Source organism: Equus quagga, chromosome 8 (genome assembly GCF_021613505.1).
Source record: "Equus quagga isolate Etosha38 chromosome 8, UCLA_HA_Equagga_1.0, whole genome shotgun sequence".
In the NCBI taxonomy this organism is placed as follows: domain Eukaryota; kingdom Metazoa; phylum Chordata; class Mammalia; order Perissodactyla; family Equidae; genus Equus; species Equus quagga.
In genome coordinates this window covers 78,215,972-78,239,164 of record NC_060274.1, presented here as the reverse complement: position 1 = coordinate 78,239,164, position 23,193 = coordinate 78,215,972, and the positions used below count along the sequence as shown (strand labels likewise).

At 41.4% G+C, this 23,193-nt stretch overlaps 1 protein-coding gene across 6 annotated transcripts in view; it reads right to left on the bottom strand.

The window, feature by feature from the left end:
- Positions 1–6,639, bottom strand: part of DNAH11 (dynein axonemal heavy chain 11) — a 295,116-nt gene extending 288,477 nt beyond the window's left edge. For all 6 annotated transcript variants that reach the window (XR_006889759.1, XM_046669559.1, XM_046669561.1 and 3 more), the window contains exons 1-2: positions 6,085–6,639; positions 4,506–4,649 (exon numbers count right to left, since the gene is read on the bottom strand). Coding sequence is in view for 5 of the 6 variants with exons in the window: in XM_046669559.1 (XP_046525515.1) it covers positions 4,506–4,649; positions 6,085–6,441 (501 nt within the window). In the remaining variant the exon portion in view is untranslated. The remainder of the gene's footprint in view (positions 1–4,505; positions 4,650–6,084) is intronic.
- Positions 6,640–23,193: the final 16,554 nt, after the last annotated feature.

Sequence of the window (23,193 nt, the reverse complement as noted above, 5' to 3'; positions counted from 1 at the left end):
AACCACTCGGCCACGGGGCTGGCCCCTATAATACAGTTTCAGATAATAATGTATGGGACACAACGTTTAGCGGCAGGTCTGGAATTCAATTTTGGATATGTCGGGTTTGAGAGGGCTATTACACATCAAGTGGCCATGTCCAGGAGGAAGGTGGGTGTCTAAACTTGGAGTTCAAGAAAGAAGTTTGGGGGGCCCAGCACATCAGCATAAATTACGGTTAATTGGTGTATATCTGAGTCAAACTCCAAAGACAATACAACATTGACTGTAAGTGAGAGTACATTAGGTCATTTAAGTGAGACTAACTATGAAGTCATAAATGACTTTCAGTTCAAACACTTGGCCCATCCTTCGCCATTCTCTCCCAGGTAAGACCCCTCACACAGGAAAAGCCCCTTGACACTTTTGAATCTGATCACTAGCTCAGTAACACAGTCCCTCCTTTACTCCTCAGCTGGGTCACCAATCCTTGCATTTAATGTCTTTCTTCTTAATGTACCAGTCACCCAGAAAGTTAAAAGCTGCTTAGCTTGGAATGCAAATCACAGATCACCACTAACATTCCATTTGACTCCAAACTTCCAAATTAAGCCAGCCCTGAGGGGAAAAAAACCAACCCTTCATAGAATATAGATTACCACTACCTTCCAGTAAATACATGGATTGCGGTTTGGCAGTTGACTTGCTGGCAACCACCTGAATGGAAAAGTTCCACGGCTGCTTATTTTCTAATAGCCTCCCCTGCCTTGTTTCTCCCCACCCTCCAGGCCCCGCTCCCCAATCTAGCGACATTAACTTACAACACTTTAAAAAACACAGCCTGCACTTCCTCACCTCTGGGCCTTTGCAGCGCTTCTCCCTCTACTCAGAGGGCCCTTCCTCTGTGTTCTACATCTTGCTACCTCCTCCTCATTTTTCAATACTATGAGGACCAATTAACTTACCATATAACTGCGTATGCTTTTGAGAGGAAAAAGGGAAAAATTACTAGCAGATGTTAACTGAACTTTAACTGGCAGAACCAGGATTGCCAAGCAAACCGAGACCTCTGATCGCCTTATTCAAGATGCCCCATCTCCCCTGCCAACCCTCCACATGTGGGAAGGTGCCACTAGGCTCCCACAGCATGCTGCCACAACCCCAATGGCAGCCCTGCCCACCACGTGGTATCACTGTGGGCTTAGCTGTCTGTCTTCCCAATTAGACTGCATGCTTTCTGAGGGCAGAAACTGCCTCACTCATTGCCAAGTGTGTCCAAACACTGGCACCAAGTAGATATTCAGTAAATATCGATTAAACGAACAAATAACAACCCTGGGCTTATTAGCACAAAACTCCCCAAGTGTCCATTTCCCATAAATGTCAAAAAAGTCATATGGAGATACTAGAGATCATAAGCCAACTGATTTTTCTCTAAAGAAACACCTTGAGGCTTCAGTGTTTTGTTTTTCATAAGAACAGGCTATCAATTAGCCCTTATTTAACCTTCATTCATTTAACAAACATTTTCTGAGCTCCTACTTGGTGTCAGGTAACGTCTTCCGTGTTTGGGACCCATCAGTGAGCCAGACAGAGATTCAGGGCTGGGAGTAGGGGAAGCCAAGTGCAGCCACCTTGGGAGAATATCAGAGGGCCCCAAAAACTCAGCAATCAAGATGGGTAATATTGCTAAATCTTTCTTAACTCAAAATTAATGCAAAACATTTCACAATGAACAAAATATCAACATTTTTCAATAAAGATAGGATTAGTATTACTGAATTTTCTTTGCACCTCCGGCTGCCACATGAGGCATGGCACTGTTAGGGATCCTGTTTTTATTTAATGGTTGATTTTTTTTGCATTAATTTTGATTTTTTTAAAAAAATTTACATTAAAATATTATTTATCTTGATTACTGACTTGTTTTTGTTCCTCCCCGCCCCCTTGGAAATTTTGCTCTTGAAGAGGGTGCCTTACCTGACCTAGTCCCCATCCCACAAATACCCGTGATCTCCTGGAGGACAGCTTCAGTGAAAAGAGATATTTGAGCAAAAAGACTTGAAGGATATGAAGGGGTTGGCTGTGTGGATTCTGGGGAAGATAAAGAAAGAGTAAGAGCAAAGGCCCCAGGGCAACAGTGTGCTTGAGGCAATTAAGGACCAGCAAGGAGGCCATGAGGCAGCAAGTGGGATGAGTTTAGAGAAGTCATGGGGAGGCCAGATCACTGAGATTTTGAACTAGTGTGCTCATCCTGGTCCAGTAGCTCTGGAGTGGGGCCTGACATTCTACAGTTCTAACAAGTCCTGGTACTGCTGATACCGCTGATCTACAGGAAGCAACAATGCAAAGTCTAGACGGCTCAAGCACTCGGGTCCTTATTCGGAGTGAAAGGGGAGCCAGCACAGGGTCTGAGCAGAGAAGTGACATGTTCCGACTCATGTTTCAACAGGGATCACTCCAGCTGCTCTGTTGGGAACAGGTTCTAGATGAAAGCCACACGAGAGGCTAATGCAGGAACACGGGCAAGAGATGATGGTGAACTGGACCGGGGTGATAGCAGTGGAGGGGGGAAGAGGGCTGATTCTGGATATATTTTGAAAGCGGAACTTGCGGGAGTTCCTCACAGAATGGGCACAAGGTGTGAGACAAAGGAAAGAGTCAGGGCTGACTCGGAGGTCTTCTGGCTTGAGCAAGCGGAAGGACGGTGTTCACATCCTCTGTTCTGGGATAACTACAAGTCCCTCAGGTTGGGGAAGATGAGTTCAACCTGGGATGTTAAGCTTGAGATGTCTACTACACATCAAGTGGGAATGTCAGGAAGGCAGGCGGATCTCCAAGTTTGGAATTTGGGAGAAAGCTCTTGCTTGGAGAGAGAAGTTTGGGAGTCTCTCAAACATGAGCATAAACCACTGTTAACCAGCCATGTATGTGGGCTGTAGTGGATACAGAGTAAAGTGAACCCTTGGAAACTTTTAACCTAAAAGTCTATAGCTACACCTTAGGGCCTCATTCATACTGAATTTAAGCCTTGTCCATAAATAAACCCAAGTGACATCGCAAGTGTGATGTCCTCACTTTTTTTTTTCTTCCCAACGTTCATACCCAAGCAAAATTAAAGGAGAATCTTCCAGACTACCTAAGCCCCCAAGGTGCTGGATGTTTATGCCTTCTAAAGATATACTTGAGGACAGCTTACTCTCTTTCATTTAAATCTTTTTCAAAGTGATATACAATCCTGGTACTGAGATAAATTCACAGAAAGAACAGAGAAACTTGAAAGAGCGTTGCATCTTCTGTTGCCAAACACAGATGGCAGAGCAAGAATTTCCATGAAGAGTGCAGCCTTGCTCTTCTGAGCCCCAGCTGTTGGCCGTCTGGATTGGAATGACCAAAAGTCATTCACATATCATGTGAAATACTTTTATCAGATCCAGTTCCACAAAAACTTCTGCTACATACCAGAAACTGTCCCATGCACTGAAGACAGAAAACTGCTTCCTAGTGTCTCCCTGAAATCAGCCAAAACCAAGTAAATTCAACAGCAGGGGAGCAAAACAGAGGCAGGGTATGAAGTTGGGGGTGCGAGACCTTGGCTAGCCAAAGACGGCAAGAAAATACCTCCTTTAAAGAAGATAGCAAAAGAGTCTCAGGAAGCAGAAGAGGTGTGAAAGAGGGAGACTGGCGAAGCATTAGTAATAAATATGCTGGCAATTATTCCTACCCCCAAAGTTTGGGGCAAATGAGAACCACCAGGGGCTCTTTAACAACTACTGCCACCTGGCTCCCACGCCCACATTCTGATGTAATTGGTATGAGTGTGACCTGAGCATGGGTGGGTTAGAAATTTCCCCAGGTGATTCCAATGTTCAGCAAAGTCTGAGAACCACGCTCTGGTTCTCCAGAACCTGCTCATTTGGTACTTTGTTCCTCAAGGCTGGTCGGTGAACAGACAGCATCAGCACGAGGTGAGAAATGTAGAACCTACTGAATCCAGCCCCTTTGACCAAATCCCCAAGTGGTTCCAAAGCACATTCAAGTGCCAGAAACATTGGGTTAGAGAGCATTTCTGATTTAAGGGAAGAAAAAGAGGAATTTTAAGGCAACCATTTCTAACACCTAGTTTCCATTACCTTTTCCCATTCTCTGCTCTGAGTGACACTTAGAAACTAATAGGAATCAGAAAACCTAATAATATCCATTTCCAAAGTGTAAGCTTGTCTCTCCTCTGAAAGTGAAGTTTAAAACCTATAGCTAAGTACAAGAGCCTATTCAATTCAGCTGCTTTTTACCTTCATTATTTAGAAACAAAGAGACCAAAAGGATGATCCTACAAATTACCACCTGTTGTATCTTAGCATCAATATCAGCTTATTTCAGGAACAGTCTAAATGCTATCAGTCTCCATCCACCTGGATGAAGAGATTCCTGGCTTCTACATTCTCTTTAATTGCCAGAGTTGTCCTAATAATTCCAAGTATCACAGAGACAAAGGAAAGATTCAAACAGTAAAGACAGACGAATACCTCATCTAGGAAAGCAGTTACATGTCCAAGAGATGAGGTGGGTAACTCTCCAAATAAAACCGCTTGAGAGAAATCATTTACTCCAATGCTTTCAGTAATCTTCTTGGCAATATAAACAAGTTTATGTTTTGCATCTCTTGGAATCTGCAACAAGAGCAAGATAATTAAAGTTCACGATGTTGTTTCCATATTATCAAGCAGGATTTGCTATATCTAACTTGTAGCTGGTCTGCTGACAGAAGAAACAAAATCTGGCACCTTGCCCATCTTTACAAATAAGGTTGTTCCACTGCTCTTCTCCATTCTGCAAAGTGTATACAGTTTTCTTTGTTCTTTTATAGTGCTAATTTCACAGCATTATTGGTGTGGAAATATCACCTTTCAAAGATACGTTGATTACTCCAGATCATTATATACCATCAAGTCTCATAATTAAAAACAAAAACAAGAAGCAGTTAGAATGTGGCTATCTTAGCAAAGGTTATTCTTTAGTATAATCTTTCCTTGTTTGGAAATAAGCCAAACTGAGATGAAGACCAGGAACAAGAGGTTAAATTGTATTTCTATCCTTAAAGCAAAGAACAGAAATGCTTAACCAAGATATTCTAACATTTCCACAGCTACTGAGTCACTTTTCCAGATGTCATGACTATTTCACTTAGGCCATACTAGAGTTAACTGTTCTATCTTCTTGTCTACTGAGACTTTTTTTTTTTTAAATTAGGTAATTAGGAAAGTAGTAAAACAAAAAATTTGAAAATTCACAAAATCCTAAAGGGAGCTCCCGTTATTCTCTTTCTTCTCTGGGATCCTTTCCCCAACTATTACAATGGCCACATGTAGTGATGACAGTAACACTTTACACTGAGGCAATGTACAACCCTAAAGATTGTAAATCTTGCTCCAAACTTCCCACACTTGAAAAATGCTAAATACAAATGCTGTACTTGTAGGTGATACGTTAACCTTCAAGCAGACGAGCAGTCTAAATTAAAAAAAAAGAGAGAGAGAGAGGAAGGAAGAGGAGGAAAGAAAAAGAGAGGGAAGGAGGAAAGAAGGAAGGAAGGAAAGAACTGCCGCTCCTCTGTGGTTGGTGTGCACAGTGCCCGGGCGCTCCCTTTTTAAGCACTAAGTGTTTTTCTCCAGGATGAAGTGTGGTTGACAGGCAGTCAGACTGAGTACACGACAAGTTATTTGGTCTCTGCCAAACACACTTCTTAAGGACATGGCTCCAGACTGACCCGAGAACAACCGAAAGAGAAGTTATCCGGCAGAGAACCCAGCTTGCTCCTAACGCCCAGGCAGCTGAAAGAAGCGCTGCTTTTCCGGCTTTATCCGGGTCAAGCAGGCTCAAGGGTGACCTTCCAGAAAACTAACCTACAGCGGCTCATCTGCAGAGTGGAAGCACGTGGGGGATTCTGCGGACCCCAAGGCAGGGACTTCAAAGAAAGTTTTCTAAAGCGCGCGAGTGCGTGCGCCACGGGTCCCCAGGGAGTCGCGACTGGCCTGTGCCCGCCGAAGTATCCGCTACGCTGGGCGGGCAGCGTGGCCGAGCCCCTCGCCCGCCGTCGCCCCTTACCTCCCGGGAGGCCGCGAGCTGCCCCGCGGCGGCGACGCTGAACACAAGGCAGGCAGGGCTGGGACTCTCCAGAAACTCCGCCAGGACCTGCCGGTTGTCCTCGCTCTCCAAATGCTGGCTCCATCTCTCCGCCGGGAGCCCCAGCATCTGCTCCAGGCGGCCTCCGAGGAAGCGCACTCGCGCGTCTCGGGCGAAACTCCGCGCTCTTCTGGCCGCCGCCTCCTCCTCCTCCTCCTCGTCTTCCTCCTCCTCCAGCTCCATCACGCCCACCGCCTCCAGGCCGGCGCTCGGGGTTAGGGGAAGGATCGGGACTTCCCGGAAGCCTCCCGCCTCCCGGGCTGCCACCGGGGCTGCCATCGGGCACGTCCGAGGGGACGCGGGGCTGGCCGGCTCCTCGCGCGCGCCCCAGGTGGGCGAGAACACCCCTCCGCACGCTCGCCCTGGGAGGCGCCCACCTCCTCCTGCGATCACCCCAGTCGCGGCGGCGAGCTCGTCCCCCACCTGCTGCTACTTGGCAGCGGGCGTCGGTGCCCAGCGCGAGCCCTACGGACAGAGGCGCCGGCCCGGGATGAGCTGCGCGTCCCGTTTCCCGGGGGACGGTGTCCCCGCCTCTGCCCGCTGGGGGCGGAGCGGGCGCCGAGGGGAGGGGCCTTCGGGCTCTAGGCCCAGAACCGGGCGGGGCAGGGGCGTGCCCTCGGCGGGTCTGAGGCACTGCCCTCCGGCTCCTCGGCCCATCGGACATCTCAGTGGGGCTCCTAGTGAGAGAGAATAACAGCCCAGTATTGATTAATGGCCGTGGATAAGCAGTGTTGTCTTGTGCCGAGTTCCGTGCTAAATCCTTCACCGTGATTGTTTCAATTAACCCTTAAAAAAGGCAGGGCTCTGACTGGTCAGTTTATTTTATGGGCAGGGGAAGCCAGTTATAGAGCGGCTAAGTAACAAGGAGAAGGGGGAACCGGGATTAAAGCTTCGCGCTGAGAGCTTTCCTCACCTTGCAGAGGGTTGTCCTAATATCAGAAAAGAGCCAACCCTGCAATCTAACTTGCCTAGTTGTTGAAGTCCCAGACCTGGGTATTCACAATCCTGATTCCGACACTCACCTGCCACTTCCTGGAATGTTAATACGCCCAATAAGAGAATGCCCGGCGCTCTTTGTAAACTCCAAAGTGCTCTGAAAATACGCAGTATTATCGTTCAATCCAAGAGTAAAAGATCGAGGGAGAAAAATTGCAGATTAATTACAGTCTTCACGATATTGCAACGGGATTTCAGCATGGTCTATCAGTGGCATTCGTGGAGACTATTAAGAAATTCTGGTTACTGAAGTAGCTAGAATTTTGAGGGGAGGAGTCCGCAAACTAAACATTTTTAGTCGATCCCCTTTAATTGTTCATTTCAAAATAAAAACTTCAACCTCCATTCCTCCCATAGGAGCTATGAAGGCGTGTTGCCCTCAATAATCCACATAACAACATTGTTGATAATTGTTTCCATCAGGATCCAGAGCTCGAACAATTTTTCTTTTCAGGATGTTAATTGTCTCTTACAGACCTCTATAAGCTTTTCTAGTTACATGATCAGAATCTCGAATGAACACAGACTCCTAGAAAGCCTTTATAATGCTTCAGGATGTCAAGGCTGCAATCCTTGGCTCCATGGCTTGTAAGCAATTCTGGAAATCACTGCAAACACCTTACAATGCTTCTTAGTCTCTCGTCTCACCCCTATGTTCCAGCTTTGCATCCCCCTACCCCAGAGAAACAGGAATTCTGTATATGACTTGTATTTAATTCAAAGTGAAAAACCACTTTCAGATTCAGCAGAAAAAAATTAGATAATAGTGCTAATATTAAAGTTACATATGTAACTCAAAATATAGAATGGAGATTTATTCAACTCATTATTGAGGAAATCAACAAAGTGCTGAACTTGGTTCCAAGAAGAATTAGAAAAGAGATTTCTAGGCACTGGGGAAAGCCTGTTGGAATAAGTTTGCTAGGTTAAATACAATACTCCTTAATGTCCTCTACGGCAATATAATCTTAACTTTTGGGTTTTTGTGGGGGTTTTGAAATAATTTGTATTTCAGAAAAATTTACATTTGTAATGAACAAAAATCTATAAATAAAAATATAACTTCATAGAATTTCTGTCTGTCATAATAGTCCAAATAGTAGATAATGAGTCCAAAAAGTACATTTCTCTAGATAATTAAGTAATCCGTTGGTGGACCAGTTAAACCATGTTCCAATATGACACTGAAAAGACATTCTGCCTTTCCTTTACCTTATTCCCGCATGTTGGATAATTTTCCTTAGTAATAATAGTTAACATTCATCATGTACCAACCAGTCAAGGGCCGTGTACTGTGCTGAGTTTATTCATTGGCTCCACAAGTATTTATTGAATGCCAACTAAGTGCCAAGTACTGTTCTAGGTGCTAGAAATACAACACAAAAACATCAGACTACATAGTACTGGAGGTTTTGGCCAGAGCACTTACGTAAGAGAAAGGAATAAAAGGAAACCACATAGGGAGTGAAGAAGTGAAACTCTAGCTGTTTGCAGACGACATGATCTTATATACAGAAAACCTAAAAAAATCCATCGGAAAACTAATAGAAATAATTAACAACTACAGTAAAGTTGGGTACAGAATCAACTTACAAAAATCAGTTGCTTTTCTATACTCCAATAACAAACTTACAGAAAGTGAACTCAAGAATACAATTCTATTTGCAATCGCAACTAAAAGAATAAAGTACCTAGGAATAAATTTAACCAAGGAGGTGAAGGACTTATATGATGAAAACTATAAGACATTACTGAAAGAAATTAATAATGACGTAAAGAGATTCCTTGCTCATGGATTGGAAGAATAAACATAGTTAAAATGTCCATACTACCCAAAGCAATCTACAGATTCAATGCAATCCCTATCAGAATCCCAATGACATTCTTCGCAGAAATAGAGCAAAGAATCCTAAAATTCATATAGGGCAACCAAAGACCCCGAATTGCTCAGGCAATCCTGAGAAAAAAGAACAAAGCTGGAGGCATCACAATCCCTGACTTCAAAATGTACTGCAAAGCCATAGTGACCAAAATGGCATGGTACTGGTACAAAAACAGGCACACAGATCAATGGAACAGAACTGAAAGCCCAGAAATAAAACCACACATCTACGGACAGCTAATCTTTGACAAAGTTGCCAAGAACATACAATGGACAAAAGATAGTCTCTTCAATAGATGGTGTTGGGAAAACTGGGCAGCCACATGCAAAAGAATGAAGGTAGACCGCTATCTCACGCCATACACAAAAATAAACTCAAAATGGATCAAAGATTTGAAGATACGTCCTGAAACTATAAAACTCCTGGAAGATAATATCGGTAGTGCATTCTTTGACATTGAACTAAAAAGGATCTTTTCAAATACTGTGTCCTCTCAGACAGGGAAACAAAAGAAAAAATAAACAAGTGAGAATTCATTACCTGAAGAGCTTCTGCAAGGCAAAAGAAACTAGAATCAAAACAAAAAAACAACCCACCAACTGGGAGAAAATATTTGCAAATCATATATCTGACAAGGGGTCAATCTCCGTAATATATAAGGAACTCACACAACTGAATAATAAAAAAACAAACAACCCAATCAAAACATGGGCAGAGGAGATGAACAGACATTTTTCCAAAGCAAATATACAGATGGCCAATAAACACATGAAAAGATGGTCAACATCACTAATCATCAGGGAAATGCAAATCAAAATCACACTAAGATACCACCTTATGCCTGTTAAAATGGCTATAATCACTAAGACTAAAAATAATAAATGTTGGAGAGGGTGTGGGGACAAGGGACGCCTCATACACTGCTTGTGGGAAGGCAAACTGGTGCAGCCACTATGGAAAACAGTACGGAGAGTCCTCAAAAAACTAAAAACAGAACTATCATGTGACCCAGCTATCCCACTACTGGGTATCTACACAAACAATCTGAAATCAACAATCCAAAGTAACATATGCACCCCTATGTTCATTGCAGCACTATTCACAATAGCCAAGACACAGAAGCAACCCAAGTGTCCATCAACTGATGATTGGATAAAGAAGATGTGGTATATATATATACAATGGAATACTACTCAGGCAGAAAAAAAGACAAATTCATCCCATTTGCAATAACATGGAAGGACTGGGAGGGAATTATGCTAAGCGAAATAAGCCAATCTGAGAAAGACAAACACTAGATGATTTCACTCATGTGTGGAATCTAAACAAATATGTGGACAAAGAAAACAGTTCAGTGGTCACCAGGGGAAGGAGAGTGGTGGGTGGGCACAGGGGGTGAAGGGGAGCACTTATGTGGTAACAGTCAAGAAATAACGTACAAGTGAAATCTCACATTGATGTAAACTATTATGAACTCAATGCAAGAAAATAAAATAAATAAATAAATTAAAAACCCATCAGACTAAGTTTCTGCTCTCATGGTACTGGTGCAAGCTAGATTTATACTGGCTAGACTGGTGCTATATCAACTGGGTTTGCATTCCTCTTCTACTAGGTACTAAGTGTATGTGACCTTGGCCAGCTACTTAACTTCTAGGCGCCTTGGTCTCCTCATCTGAAATAGGAATAGTAAAATGGCAGATTGAATTTTTTTCAGTAAATAGTCCCTCTCCACCTTCACGATAAGAGTATAATTTTCTGTTCCCTTTAAGTTGTGCTTGGCCATATGACTTGCTTTGGTCAATGGAATGTTAGCAGACATGACATAAACAAAGGCTTGAAATGTCCTTGCATGGTGGGGCTTGTCTCTTTGTACCTCTGCCATTGCCATGAGAAGAACATCCCCAGCTAGCTTGCTGATACAAGGAACCAACCTGGACCCAACTTGTATCTCAGAGGCAAGTTCAACTAAGTATGATCTAGATCAGTCTACCCTCAATCAACCCACAGATGCATGAACAAGAATAAATGATTATTGTTGTAAGCTACGTAATGGTGGTGAGGCTTTTTATGCGGCACTAACATGGCAATGGTCCATCAGACGGTTGTTGTGAGAATTGATGCAGTTTAAATATATAGAAAGCACGAACACTTAGGTCAGTGCCTGGCCCATTTAAGCATTATAAAGGGTTTATTATTAGTTAGGGAGTGGAAAACTCAAGAAACTAAACAAGCAAAGATAAGGTATGTTTATTATGTTGGGTGATAAATTCTAAGAAGAAAAGCAGAGTAAAGGGTGGGGGAGGGGGATGTTAATTAATATCAATGTTGAAGAAAGCCTCACTTTTGAGGAGAAATCTAAGTGAAAAGAGTGAGCCAGGGATTCTGGGAAAATATTCCAGGCAGATAATAGAGCAAGTAGACCCATAGAGAGGATGCTTGGTTTTGATGAAAGAGCGAGAAGTCCAACAGAGAGAGAACAGCAGGAGAGGAGGACAAAGAAGAAGCATGGGACCAAATCCTGTAGGGCTATCGTAATGGCTGGGGTGCTGTCAAACGAGATGGTGTGGCAGAAACTGCTAACCATCCCCAGTGCCCACTCACTCTTTTTTCCTCTGGGTAATAGAGCACTTGCCCCATTCCAAGTTTTAATGGGACTCAATGGTCACCCAGCTGGAAATTTCATTTCCTGGCTTCTCTTGTAACTAACGGAAAGTGAAAGTAATAAGAAATTGTGTGTCAAGTTCTTAAAAAGAATCTGCCAGCCCTCCATTTCTTCTTGTCTTTCCAGCTTGCTGGCTAGTATATGAACGTGGTATGCTGTGCCACGTTCAGTCATGCACATGGCCTTCACACACAAGAAAAGAAAAGCTCAACCTCCCTCACAAAAGGAAATTACAAATTCAAACTATAGTACAATACTATTTTTTCACTTATTAGCTTTAAGATTGACATCATATTCTTGGCATGGCTAGGAAAACAGGCGCTCACATATCTCACTGCTGGGAATTCCAAATGATACAACCCCAGACAATTTGTCAATTTCTAGAGAAATTACCTATGCACTGGCCCTTTGACCCTGCAATCTTAATAGAGGACTAATAGTAAGAGCAAGAGACCAGAAACAACCCAAATGTCCAGCAACAGGAGACTGACTGAATGAACTAGATAACATCCAAACAATGGAATAATATGCAGCTACAAAAAAGACTGAGAAATACCTCTGAATACTTTAGGGGAATGATTTCCAAGATATATTTTCAAGTTAAAAATAAAAGAGAGAGAAAATGTGTATTCTATGCTACCATTCATCTATGAAAGTGGGCAGGGGGGGAGGGTACCCCCCCACACACACAATCACATAGTATTTGTTTATATTAAAATATAAATACTACAATGGAAGAATAAGCCAAAACTTAAAAAAAAAAAGTTTACACATGAGAAAGGATGGAGAAAACAGGCATAGAAGCTAGCTTCCATAAATATACATTCTTTTCTATAGTTGACTTAAGAATCATGTAAATACCTTACATAATTAAAAAATAAGTTTAAACTTTAAAAAGAACTCTAAAAAGCAAGAGCAAAAGGAACCGAATGAACTTACGTGTCTATTGAGTTAGTGGCATAACCATATAGAGAAGAACTATTTCAAGTGATTTTCAAACAGTAGTTAGACAGTATATGCCTGAAGAGATACAACCTAGGAACCAAAAGAACTGTACGAAATAAAATAAAAATAATATAAACAAATGATTTTAACCTGTTTTCATCAATTCTATTGTTAGTAATAGTAGTGGTAGTGTGATCGTAAGACTGATTACGTATCGTGAGAATAACGCTGTCCTAGGTTGGATTCTCAGATAAACAGATGCTGAGACTCATTTGTGGGATTTGCACGCAGGTCATTCGTTAGCGAGTACTCTCAGGGAAAAAAATACCTGTAAGGGACTGAAGGAAGCAGGCCTGGGCAGAGGGAGAAGTCGAATTGTCAGGCAGTTGCAAGAAAGCCTTGGTTGATCCCATGGGGAGCTCTTAAGCTATGATGACCTTTAGAGACATCTGAAACTGAGGCAAGAGAATCACACCTTCAGAGCCCCATCTTGCACTAGCGCAGGAGGCACGACCTTGGCCAAGGCAGTACCCTTTGGCTGAGGGTAATTGCTGGAGAAGGACTCAGCATGAGGCACCAGCAGGCAACATTTCCAGCAGGTGGGAGAATGAGCACCTTGTTCCTGAAGGGGAAGATCTGAGCAGCACCTCCTCCAAAACCAAAGGAATAACTATGCTGGCGTCCTTGGAAACCAGGAGTTTGGGCACAGTAGAATGCAGAAACGGATGTAAGATAGGTGAGGTTAAGTAAAAACCCTTGCGACCTGATTTTGAAATTAAACTTTCAGTATAAACTCATGATATCTTGTCTCTAATAAAGTATTCACTACTTAGCTCTGGTCACTGAAAAGATTTTAAAACAAGAAATAACCCTTTGCAATGAGCATCCCTAGTGATTAGATGTTCGTCTCTAAATACCATTTCCCACTCAAAGCCACAGGGGAGCTGAGAAATGGCTGACTTCAGCTATTGGTCTTGGAACATTTTGTAATAACAGAAAGCAGAGAAGCTATCAAATGCTCATGAGGGTGTGTCAAAAATTTTCAAGAGCCAACTTGAAGACTCTTCCACTACCTTAAATTTAGAGTAGATACTACTAGAGATGGGTAAGAAACATTGAGCTAAAATTTTTAACAAATGGCTATCCATAGTGTGGCCTGGCTAGACACTACAGAGACTGTTGGGGTCACAGATGCAAGGAGAATTTGTACCCATTCACAGGTTCTTCTCCATGGACATCACAGGATCCTCACTAAAAACGTTTGGTGGGAGCCCTGAGAGAGCCTTCTTTGTGGTTCCAGCCAGAGGAAGGGGCACAAGACCCCGCTTTGATCCTTCTCCCCACTGAGGTTTACTGGAAATGACTGACAAAAGCAAGCAAGCCAGCAAACCGCCACCACAAGAGGAAATCCTCGCCCAGTCCTCGGTGTAATCTCTTCCGGCAACAGCATAACGCGCTAGGCTTTGCATGATAGCGATTTGTGCAGCTTTCTTATTTTTCCTTGTTAGTTACTACGCCCTTTGAAGGCAGGCACTATCAGAATCTGTGTCATTTATTTGTTTGTTTGTTTTTTTTACCCCCTGTAGCCTCTAGAAATACTATTGTTCAAATATTTGTTGAACTGAAACAAGCACTTAAAAAAAAAATGCCAGCAAGAGAAAGATTTCTGTGACCCAAGAAATTTCAGGGCAGGGAAAAAGAGCCTCTGAAGAAAGAAGAGAAAAATAAATCTGTAAAGAGACATTAACTTACAGGTAATCAGAATGAGAAAATTTTCTTTTAGAAGCACTAGTTCCAGAGAAGGAAAATTTAGAGATTAAATAAATTCATCAAAATTAATATGAAAGGGGGGCCAGCCCCAGTAGCCTAGTGGTTAAGTTTGACACACTCCACTTTGGAGGCCCAGGTTTGGTTCCTGGGAGAGGATCTACACTGCCCTGTTAGGGGCCATGCTGGGCTGGCAGCCTACATACTAAAAAATAGAGGAAGATTGACAATGATGTTAGCTCAAGGTAATCTTCCTCAGCAAGAAAAAAAAAAAAAAAAGAATATGAAAGGCAGTTAAGTTGTAGGGGTTATAAGCACAATTATTTCTGAATATCTCCTAAATTGTATTAAACATTATGATTTCTATTCCTGTTTGTTAAACCTTTCCTTGAAATGAGAAATGAAGAGAAACCCTGAGAAAGCGCTCAGAGTTGGGCACAAATGGGAATCGAATGAGGATGAGTGATCCCTCCCAGTGTGGAGGCAGCACACACATGTAATTAAACCTTCCATTTGTCTAGTGCTCAACAGGTTCCAAAGCCCTTTCATATGTGATATTTTATTTAGTGGAGAGAGATTTAAGGAGGTGAGCCGCGTGCTTAGGTCAGGTTGATCTCCCTTCTTCTAGTGACCTCACTGATGTGCCCATTGTAACGCTGCTAAGGTTTCTTCCTACACCAGTAAGCACTGTTTGCATTCTTGCTTTTCTCCCTGTATAGTTATATTCCTAATATGTTGGTAGTGAATTGTTCCAGGCTATAGAATATCACATACAACTGGAATATTCCCAAATCTCCAAGGATTAGCATGCCCTCCTTAATGCCCCAATTCCACCAGCACCAAGAAGCACCCCCGACTTTCCCACAATTCCAGCCCCTCACAGAGAGGGCAGTCCTCTTCGCAACACACAGCCAGGGTTGCTTGGGCTGGGAAAGGTTAGAGTTCAAAAAGCATTCTTTCAGTTCACACCAACCATTCTTTTCCTGCTGCCACTCAAGCCCGTCACTCCCCACATCAACAGAGGATGCAGATAATCTCCTGTGAACCTCAGTAGTTTTGTCCTGAAATGATCAGCAAAACTACGATCGGCAAGATCAAGATCTTAGAGAAGAAAAGGGGTTCGCGGAAAGAGAAAGGAAAGAACAAAAATAGCTCAAAGTGTATTTCGTCAATGCTATGATGCACATTTTTTCACATCTTAACATCTCTGAAATTGGGGTGTGTCTTACATTTGTGGTCTACCAAGAGGCACGTCTGTTGTAGTCTTATTGCCCACACATCTGCAGCAAAACTTGCAGAACAGAATACCCTCAGCACAGAGGAAATTCCTGGAGATAATAGTGGAGCCTTCTTCAAGAAATGCTGCATCCTTCCTGCTCTTAATGGCACAGAAGATGATATTGGTTGAAAACTGATGACTCCACGTATATCAGTTATCTATTGCTGCATACCAAATAACTCGCCAAATGAAGCAGCTTGAAACAGCAAACATTTGTTAGCTCACTCAGTTCCTGTGGGTTGAGAATCTTGCAGAGTCTCTCACGAGGGTGTAGTCAAGATGGTGCCTGAGGCTGCAGTCACCTGAAGGCTTGCCTGGGCTGGAAGATGCACTTCAAGCTCACTTAGGTGGCAATTGTCCAGAGGTCTCCGTTCCTCACCACCTGGGCCTCTCCAGAGAGGCACCTGGACACCGGCTTCCCCTGAAGTGAATAATCCAAGAGAACAACTAAGAGGGAAGCCACCCTGACTTCTGATGTCTTAGTCTCTGAAGTCGCACACGGTCGCATCCACTCTATTATGTTCATTAGACACAAGTCGCAAAGTCCAATCCACCCTCAAGGAGATGGGAATTAGGCTCCTCCTATTGGAGGGAGGAGTAGCAAAGAATCTCTGGATGTAGTTTGAAAACTACCACTCTTGGGCAAAAATGTGACTGAAAAGTTAGTCAGTGAACACGAAGAAATGATTTCATTTACATTTTTAATGTATGTACAGGAATGATACATGAGAAAATATCAAAGTCTACTAGAGCTCCTTCGTAAGTGTAAAACAAAACTTTAAGTGTTACTAAAGCATTGTGTTGTAGTGTAATCGGCAGCGTTTTTTAGTGGTATACAAATTAATATATATAAAATAATCGATCTTGTCTTAGATTCAATAAATACAGTTAACAGGCTTTTAAAAGTCACTGAAAATAAAGGTTCCAAAGCAATCACCTTTGTTGATGTAACCAACCAGCTGTGATAATTAACCCTTTCTCTGATGTGCCTTTTAAAATGGTTTAAGGCATCACAATCTGCTGGAGCTGTATCTTGCACAAATTTTATAAGAATTTTCGAATCTGTCCTGTCTTTAAGTGAAATAAGTTTTCCACTTGCATTTTCCTTTGATTTTTATGAGTCTTAGTAAAATGTTTATATAACTGGGCTTTTTCATAAATTTCCTCAGCAATTAAAGGGATTTTTTGGGACTGGGTTTTTCTATCCATACACTGAATGTTTGGAGTATAAACCCACCTGTCCAGGGTTCACATTCAGCTGGGACACCCATATGGCTACACTGGTTATTAAAATATGGAGATAATTCCATACCAGGAGGTAGACAGCTACTCTGGTTCCCAATCCTCCACGACCACTCCATGACCTCCCCAGGATCCGGCAACTGAAAGAGTAATGCCTGGCACCGGGAGGTGTGGGGGTGGGCTGGGGGTGTGTGTGGGATGCAGGGAGTGCGGGGGTGGGCTTGGGGTGTGTGGGTGCTGGCGTGGGCTGGGGGTGTGTGGGTGCAGGGGGGGTGTGTGTGGCTGCTGGGGGTGTGGGGTTGGAGGGACAGGAAGGGGCTCTGGGACTTTCCTTCAATATTATGTGTAGCATCTCTTCTGATTGATGGATGTTGTGCTGTGTTTAGTAAACATTTTGACTATCACCTCCGTATCTATGATAATGAGAACCAATAATTACTTTCATATTCTTTTGTTTAAGGAGAATGAACTGAATTTCGAATAGGGTAACTCTCAATTTTATATTTAAATATGTCTAAATTTTGATTGCTTGTTGTAGATTCTTGAGAACAAAGCAATGTCCTCTGGATTCACAAGCTGGATGTATTTTAGGCCTAGTTACAGCTTAGCTACAAAAAAAATTAAAGCAGGAGAGTTATTTGATTTTTCTTTAAAGATCATAATTATTTGGGGAGTGTTCTGAACAACACCACAGTTAAAAACATCTTACATTTTTCTTAGTAAAAGAAATCAATACTTAAATCATAAATCTGATCAATATTTCTATTAGAACAAAATTTATAAATTGAAGACAAATATTTTATTTGAATATATTCTCTGGTGATTATCATCTCTTTTCTCATAGCATTAATTCTTTAGAGACAAATGTCAAGATCATAGATTCATATAAGGATAATATTTAAAAGAAAATTAATATTTTAAAAACATTTCATAAATAAGGTAATACTTTCCTAAAAATACAGAACAATATATCTTACTTATATCTACAAAAATGAAAATTCTTTAGGTAGGTTTGCCCTTTTTTAAATTTCCTTTTTTATGTCAAAGTCTACAATTACAAGTGGACACAAGAATGAAAGTATTCCCAGTTGCTAATGGAATTGGTGGACATTCTTACATAGATTTTTAATAAAAATTGGCATCCCCAGTATTTTAAAAAACAAAACAAACGAAGAACTGAGGCTCTTTCCATAGGGCCCCAAGCCCTATTCTAGTCATGATTTACTCCATAAAAATGAGAATTAAAATAAGGTTACATATTATCATCAAAACACGGCTTAATTTTCTAACAATGTTATCTTTCCGTCCACCTAATTACTGAAAGTGAGAGGAAGCAACTACAGTACAAAACCACAGTAACTTATAAATTTAATTCTGACTTATGAGCTGTAATTAGAAATACATATGATGCTTCAACAAACACGCACATGCATATATTTCATACATACGTGTATGAATTTGACAAAGAACAAGACAACATAAAGATAGCTTCAAAGACATAAAACAGTTAAGTTAAAGTTGTAACCATTTATCATATTCCTGAACTGAGCTGGAAGCTTTTTTAAATTAGCTTATTGTTTGCCTTTCAATTGTTTTCCTCAACAGTGGTTTTCAGGCTTGTTGGGTATCCAAACACCAGGAAGCCACGATGCCCTTTACACAGCATCATGAACGACTAATGTGTTTAATCCCAGCATAAAATTATACAAGCTAGGAGAGGTTTTACCAGCAGAAAATATAACTTTATTATGGCTTCCACATCTTGAAAATAATACTACTATCAATAAAATATTTATTAAACCCCATTTCATAGCAGGGTAATAAATAACACAGTTTGAGCCAAGCCAACTGTCTAGAAAGGCGTGATTCAATGACGAACAGATGTTGGAGACAACTGCTCAAGTTTAATTTCCTCTTCTCTGTAATTTGCTTTTGTCTGATCTTAGCTTCCAGGGTCTGACTTTTTGGCTGACTCTGACTTGAAACTTGTCCATCTTAACTTGGCCCAACTTGACCTGAGCCCTGGCTCCTCCCAGTAGATGCGGGCTTCACACACTCCTGTCTCTGCAAGTACTGGCCAGCCCCTCCCTAGGAGTGGGGAAAGGGGATCTTGAGGTGCTCTGGAAATCTAGCCGAGGGAGGGTTGCAAGGAGGAAGGGCTAGTGCAGAAAAGAGGAACAGCATCCCTTGTGCCTGAACCTGGCACACAGTAGGTGCTCTATAAATGTATGGACTGACTGGAAAAAGCATCTCCAAAGTCAACCTGGGAACAAAAAAGGCAAGTGAGAGTTAAGAACAGAATCTGGAGCCAAGATAACATAGTTCAATGGACAAGGTGGTTGGAAGTGCAGAGCAGTTGCTGGCCAGAGGTGCCTGAGCAGGACACTATGCCACTTGGGACAATTTATTTGTTTATATCCTATCTGATTCCACAAATAATCTGTGAAGCTAAATGAAAGTAGCTTAGAGCTCATAAATGGAGAGCATCCTATTTTTCTTTTCTGAACCAAGTCTGAGAGGAAGTCGTCCAGGATCAGAAAACCTTTGGACACCAAACTGCACATTTTCTTTTGTGGCTGCAATTTAGCAGGGAGCTGAAAGCACTGGAGTACTTTCACCCTGTCAGCTCGAGCTCATTTCATTTATTTAACAAATCTCTCTAAACATAGGGAATGATTTTAAATAGAGAAAATTATCCACACACATGTTGAGTGTTGACAAACCGTTAGTGAACGCCACATGAGCGGCTGTTTCTATTTTTCTAATTGGTTTGCTGCTCGTTCGTCTGGTTGTCTACTATCACTTTGAGGTAGGCAAGTGCTAGTTGGAATTAATATTTTAGTATTAGGAAATAACGAAGATCTGAAACTCTAATTTTGCTTAGTACTAGGAAAAGACGATCATCATATAATTTTTATGGAGCACTCTAAACTAGCTCAGATGGGCAGTTTGAGAAAATATGATTAAAACAAGAAATTTCCAGTTTTTCTCCCTGAATTTCTGTCACTGAAATTTCTCCATTTTCCTTTTATGAAATATTGAAAATTAACATTTCAATGTATTGTTGCCCATTTTAAAAAAATCTCAGCATTGGTCCAGCTGGGAAATATTCCATGCCTCCCTACCTTTTGGGTTAATTTATAGTTAACAGTAATAACAACTTCTACCTCTTGAACACTATTGGGTCAGGGGCTTGACAAGAGTTATCTTATTTGATGCTCTTAACAGACCTACGTGGTATTATCCCCATTTTGCAAATGAGGAAAAGAGGGTGCGTAAAGGTTAGCTAATTTGCCCGAATTGTGTGGCTAGTAAGTGGCCAAACCAGGAGTCAAGCCCACACTCCTCTGCCTCCCAGTCAGGGACACCTCTGTAACAGGGCTTTGCTGTTACCAGGGAGATGGACGCTGCCTTCTGAGAGGGCCTTCAGACTCCAACGGCGAGGATTACAGGGTCTGCAGGATGGTGCCGTGCTGCCACCTCTTACCTCGCTGCAGCCATCCTCCTTTTGGCCCCTCTAGACTGTTGTTTCAGCCCCGGTCCCGTCTCGGGGCTCAGCCATTTCGCTGGCTCTCGTCCCCTGGCTGTCCCTCAGACCCTGATTTGCACGGCTTGCTTCCTGCCTTTCCTGATGACCCCCGTACAGATGCAGCCCCAGTGCTCCTCGTCACCTGTAGCCACTGGTTCTCCCTTGACCTGACCACCCTCTCATATGCGTGAACTCTATGAGAGCAGGGACAGGGCTTTTTGTCTTATTCTCCGCCTTTCTGACACCTGCATCGTGCCTGGTATAAAGCAGACACTCAATAGCCGTTCAATGAGTGGAGACTCAAAACTCGAACTTTTTAGTCATTGTGACTGTTAAATTCTGGAGCAAATTAACGTTCAGAAATAGAGGACTCGAGAAAAATGTAGCTCTATGGAAACTACTGATATACGTCTTTATAGAGATTTTATTTTAGGCCAGGTGTGTACACTTAGGCCTATCTGTAATTTGTGGGTTTTCTTTCAGCAGCTTTAACAACAAAATAATTTTATTTTGAAGTTTGAACTTCCTAATCTAACCCAAATGTCATATTGACATATACCTATAAGGTCACACATAGCATATGCATACGTTATCTATATAAATGTACTTGATTTTACAAAAATATAGGGAAGAAAAAACCCTGTGGATTACGTTTCCACTGAACAAAAAATTCAGAGCCACAGCTATGAAAAAGGATTATTGCTAATTGCGAGGAAACACAGCTATTGTTTCCTTGAAGAAAATTTTTATTGTAAAATATTTTTTATGGAACATTTCAAATATCGTAAGCTCATGTGAAACTTTGGCTTCACTGTCACCCAGTTTTTGTGGTTGACTTCACTAGGGAACATCCAGTGTACTTAAGGCTTGAGTATGTGTATTTAACTGCGGGCAGAATAGCGATCCATGATTTATCGCGCAAGTACCTATTCTGTTTAAAGAGAATGGATTTTATGTCAGTACAGTCTAATGTAATACATGTATTACTAATTCAAATCCTTACTGTAAAGAGCTGCTATATATGTACATGCATACATAAATTGCTTTTCTGGGCCAAAGTATTACAAATAGCATATTGATTTTTTCTTTTTATACATGAAAACTTGGAGTATTATTAAAATTCTGAAATCTAGTAATTGGAACATTTTTTCTTTCAGGAGAAATTATCCTAGAATTTGCCAACTATTACCTTAGACAAAAATAAAGGTTTACAAGATCTATCTTCCTTTTCCCTCCTTCTTTCTTCAACTATTTGCACTTGAGATTACCCTCACGTATCTAAAAATAAGTCATTTTATTGCCACCTGCTTCTAAGAACACAACCTAAAGCCTATGCTAATTAGCAAATCCTAAAAGAATGGAAATACAAGCTTTAAAAATCCTGCTACACAATTACAAGTCGGTTGTGTGTATATTAGACATTATTGCTTGGGCAGTAAATACAGTAAAACCATGATTCAGATGTACTGAAGAATAAAGTACTTCACATCTCTTGCACATACCTGCAGTCTCTGCACCCTGTTAACTAAGCATTTGAACTTTTAATAAACAAGCTATGCTATCTTTTTCCCCTAGTTTTTGAAGTTATCATTATGAACAGCATTGTAAACCACACCATATATTAGTGCTGCTCCTAGCACTGCATCAGCTTTCCTAACGTTACACCAACGGTTTTACGTAAACAATTTATGATAAAGTGAAGAGCACTACTTTGATGGTATTTTCATTGATTCAGTCTGGTTCATGGTTACATGGTTGAAGTTCCTACAAGTCCAAGAATCAAAACTCATACTACACCACATTAAAAATTTAAAAAAATAAAAAATTTTAATCTTCTAATTACATTATCCCGTTTTCTACATCATCCTCCTGATGCTTCCAAATGTTAATTTTTCAGGTGACTAAAATATACATCTTTAGTTTTGATACAAATCTTTTGAAAAATTTATTCCTTACTGATTTTGTTGGGCACAGTAGCATGAATTCAACTGTTTCTTGATTCAGTCACTGTTACGAATAGATATTGTTACACTAAGTTGGAACATGACCATGTCTTTCCCTGAGGGCGCTGCCGTACAGGTGATCTACCCACACACTATCGCCCGATGGCGACAGATTTAAAGACTCTTTGGAGTCTTCGTCAGTGGGCCAGTGTACTCTCACTGCCGCCTAACATCGCCCGCCTCTCACTTTGCTATATCTAATCTGGCCTGGGTTTGGAAATCTGATAACTGAAATTGTTCCAATAATGTATTTATTCATCATGTCAGTAAAGTCCTCCATAAGATTGGCAGGGCTCTCTCAAGAGGAAAAGACAACAGCTTTTGCTTATAGACTTTGTGGCATCTACGTGGCATACATGCTTCTTAGTGTTTCTGTGAGCTTAAATAATATTTTAATTATGTTTTCGTTTTTAGCTCTTCCTACAATTTCCTAACATTCGTAGCTGAAAAAATTTAAGTTAAAAAGGTCCCTAAATCAAATTTTAATTTCCATAAATGTCTAGAGCAATGGCTGCAAATTAACATGAAATTTGAATTGGAGTTCTTTGGCAGTATGTTCAGAGAAATGGTGACCAGATCCTAATACCAGGAATTATGAAGAGTTGCCAATACGTTTGCTAGTGAGAAGCATTTACTTTCCAGTGTTCATCGTGATAAGAAGGTTGATAGTTCAAACAATTTATTGCTGCTTTATAGTATACATAATTAAATGAAGAAACATG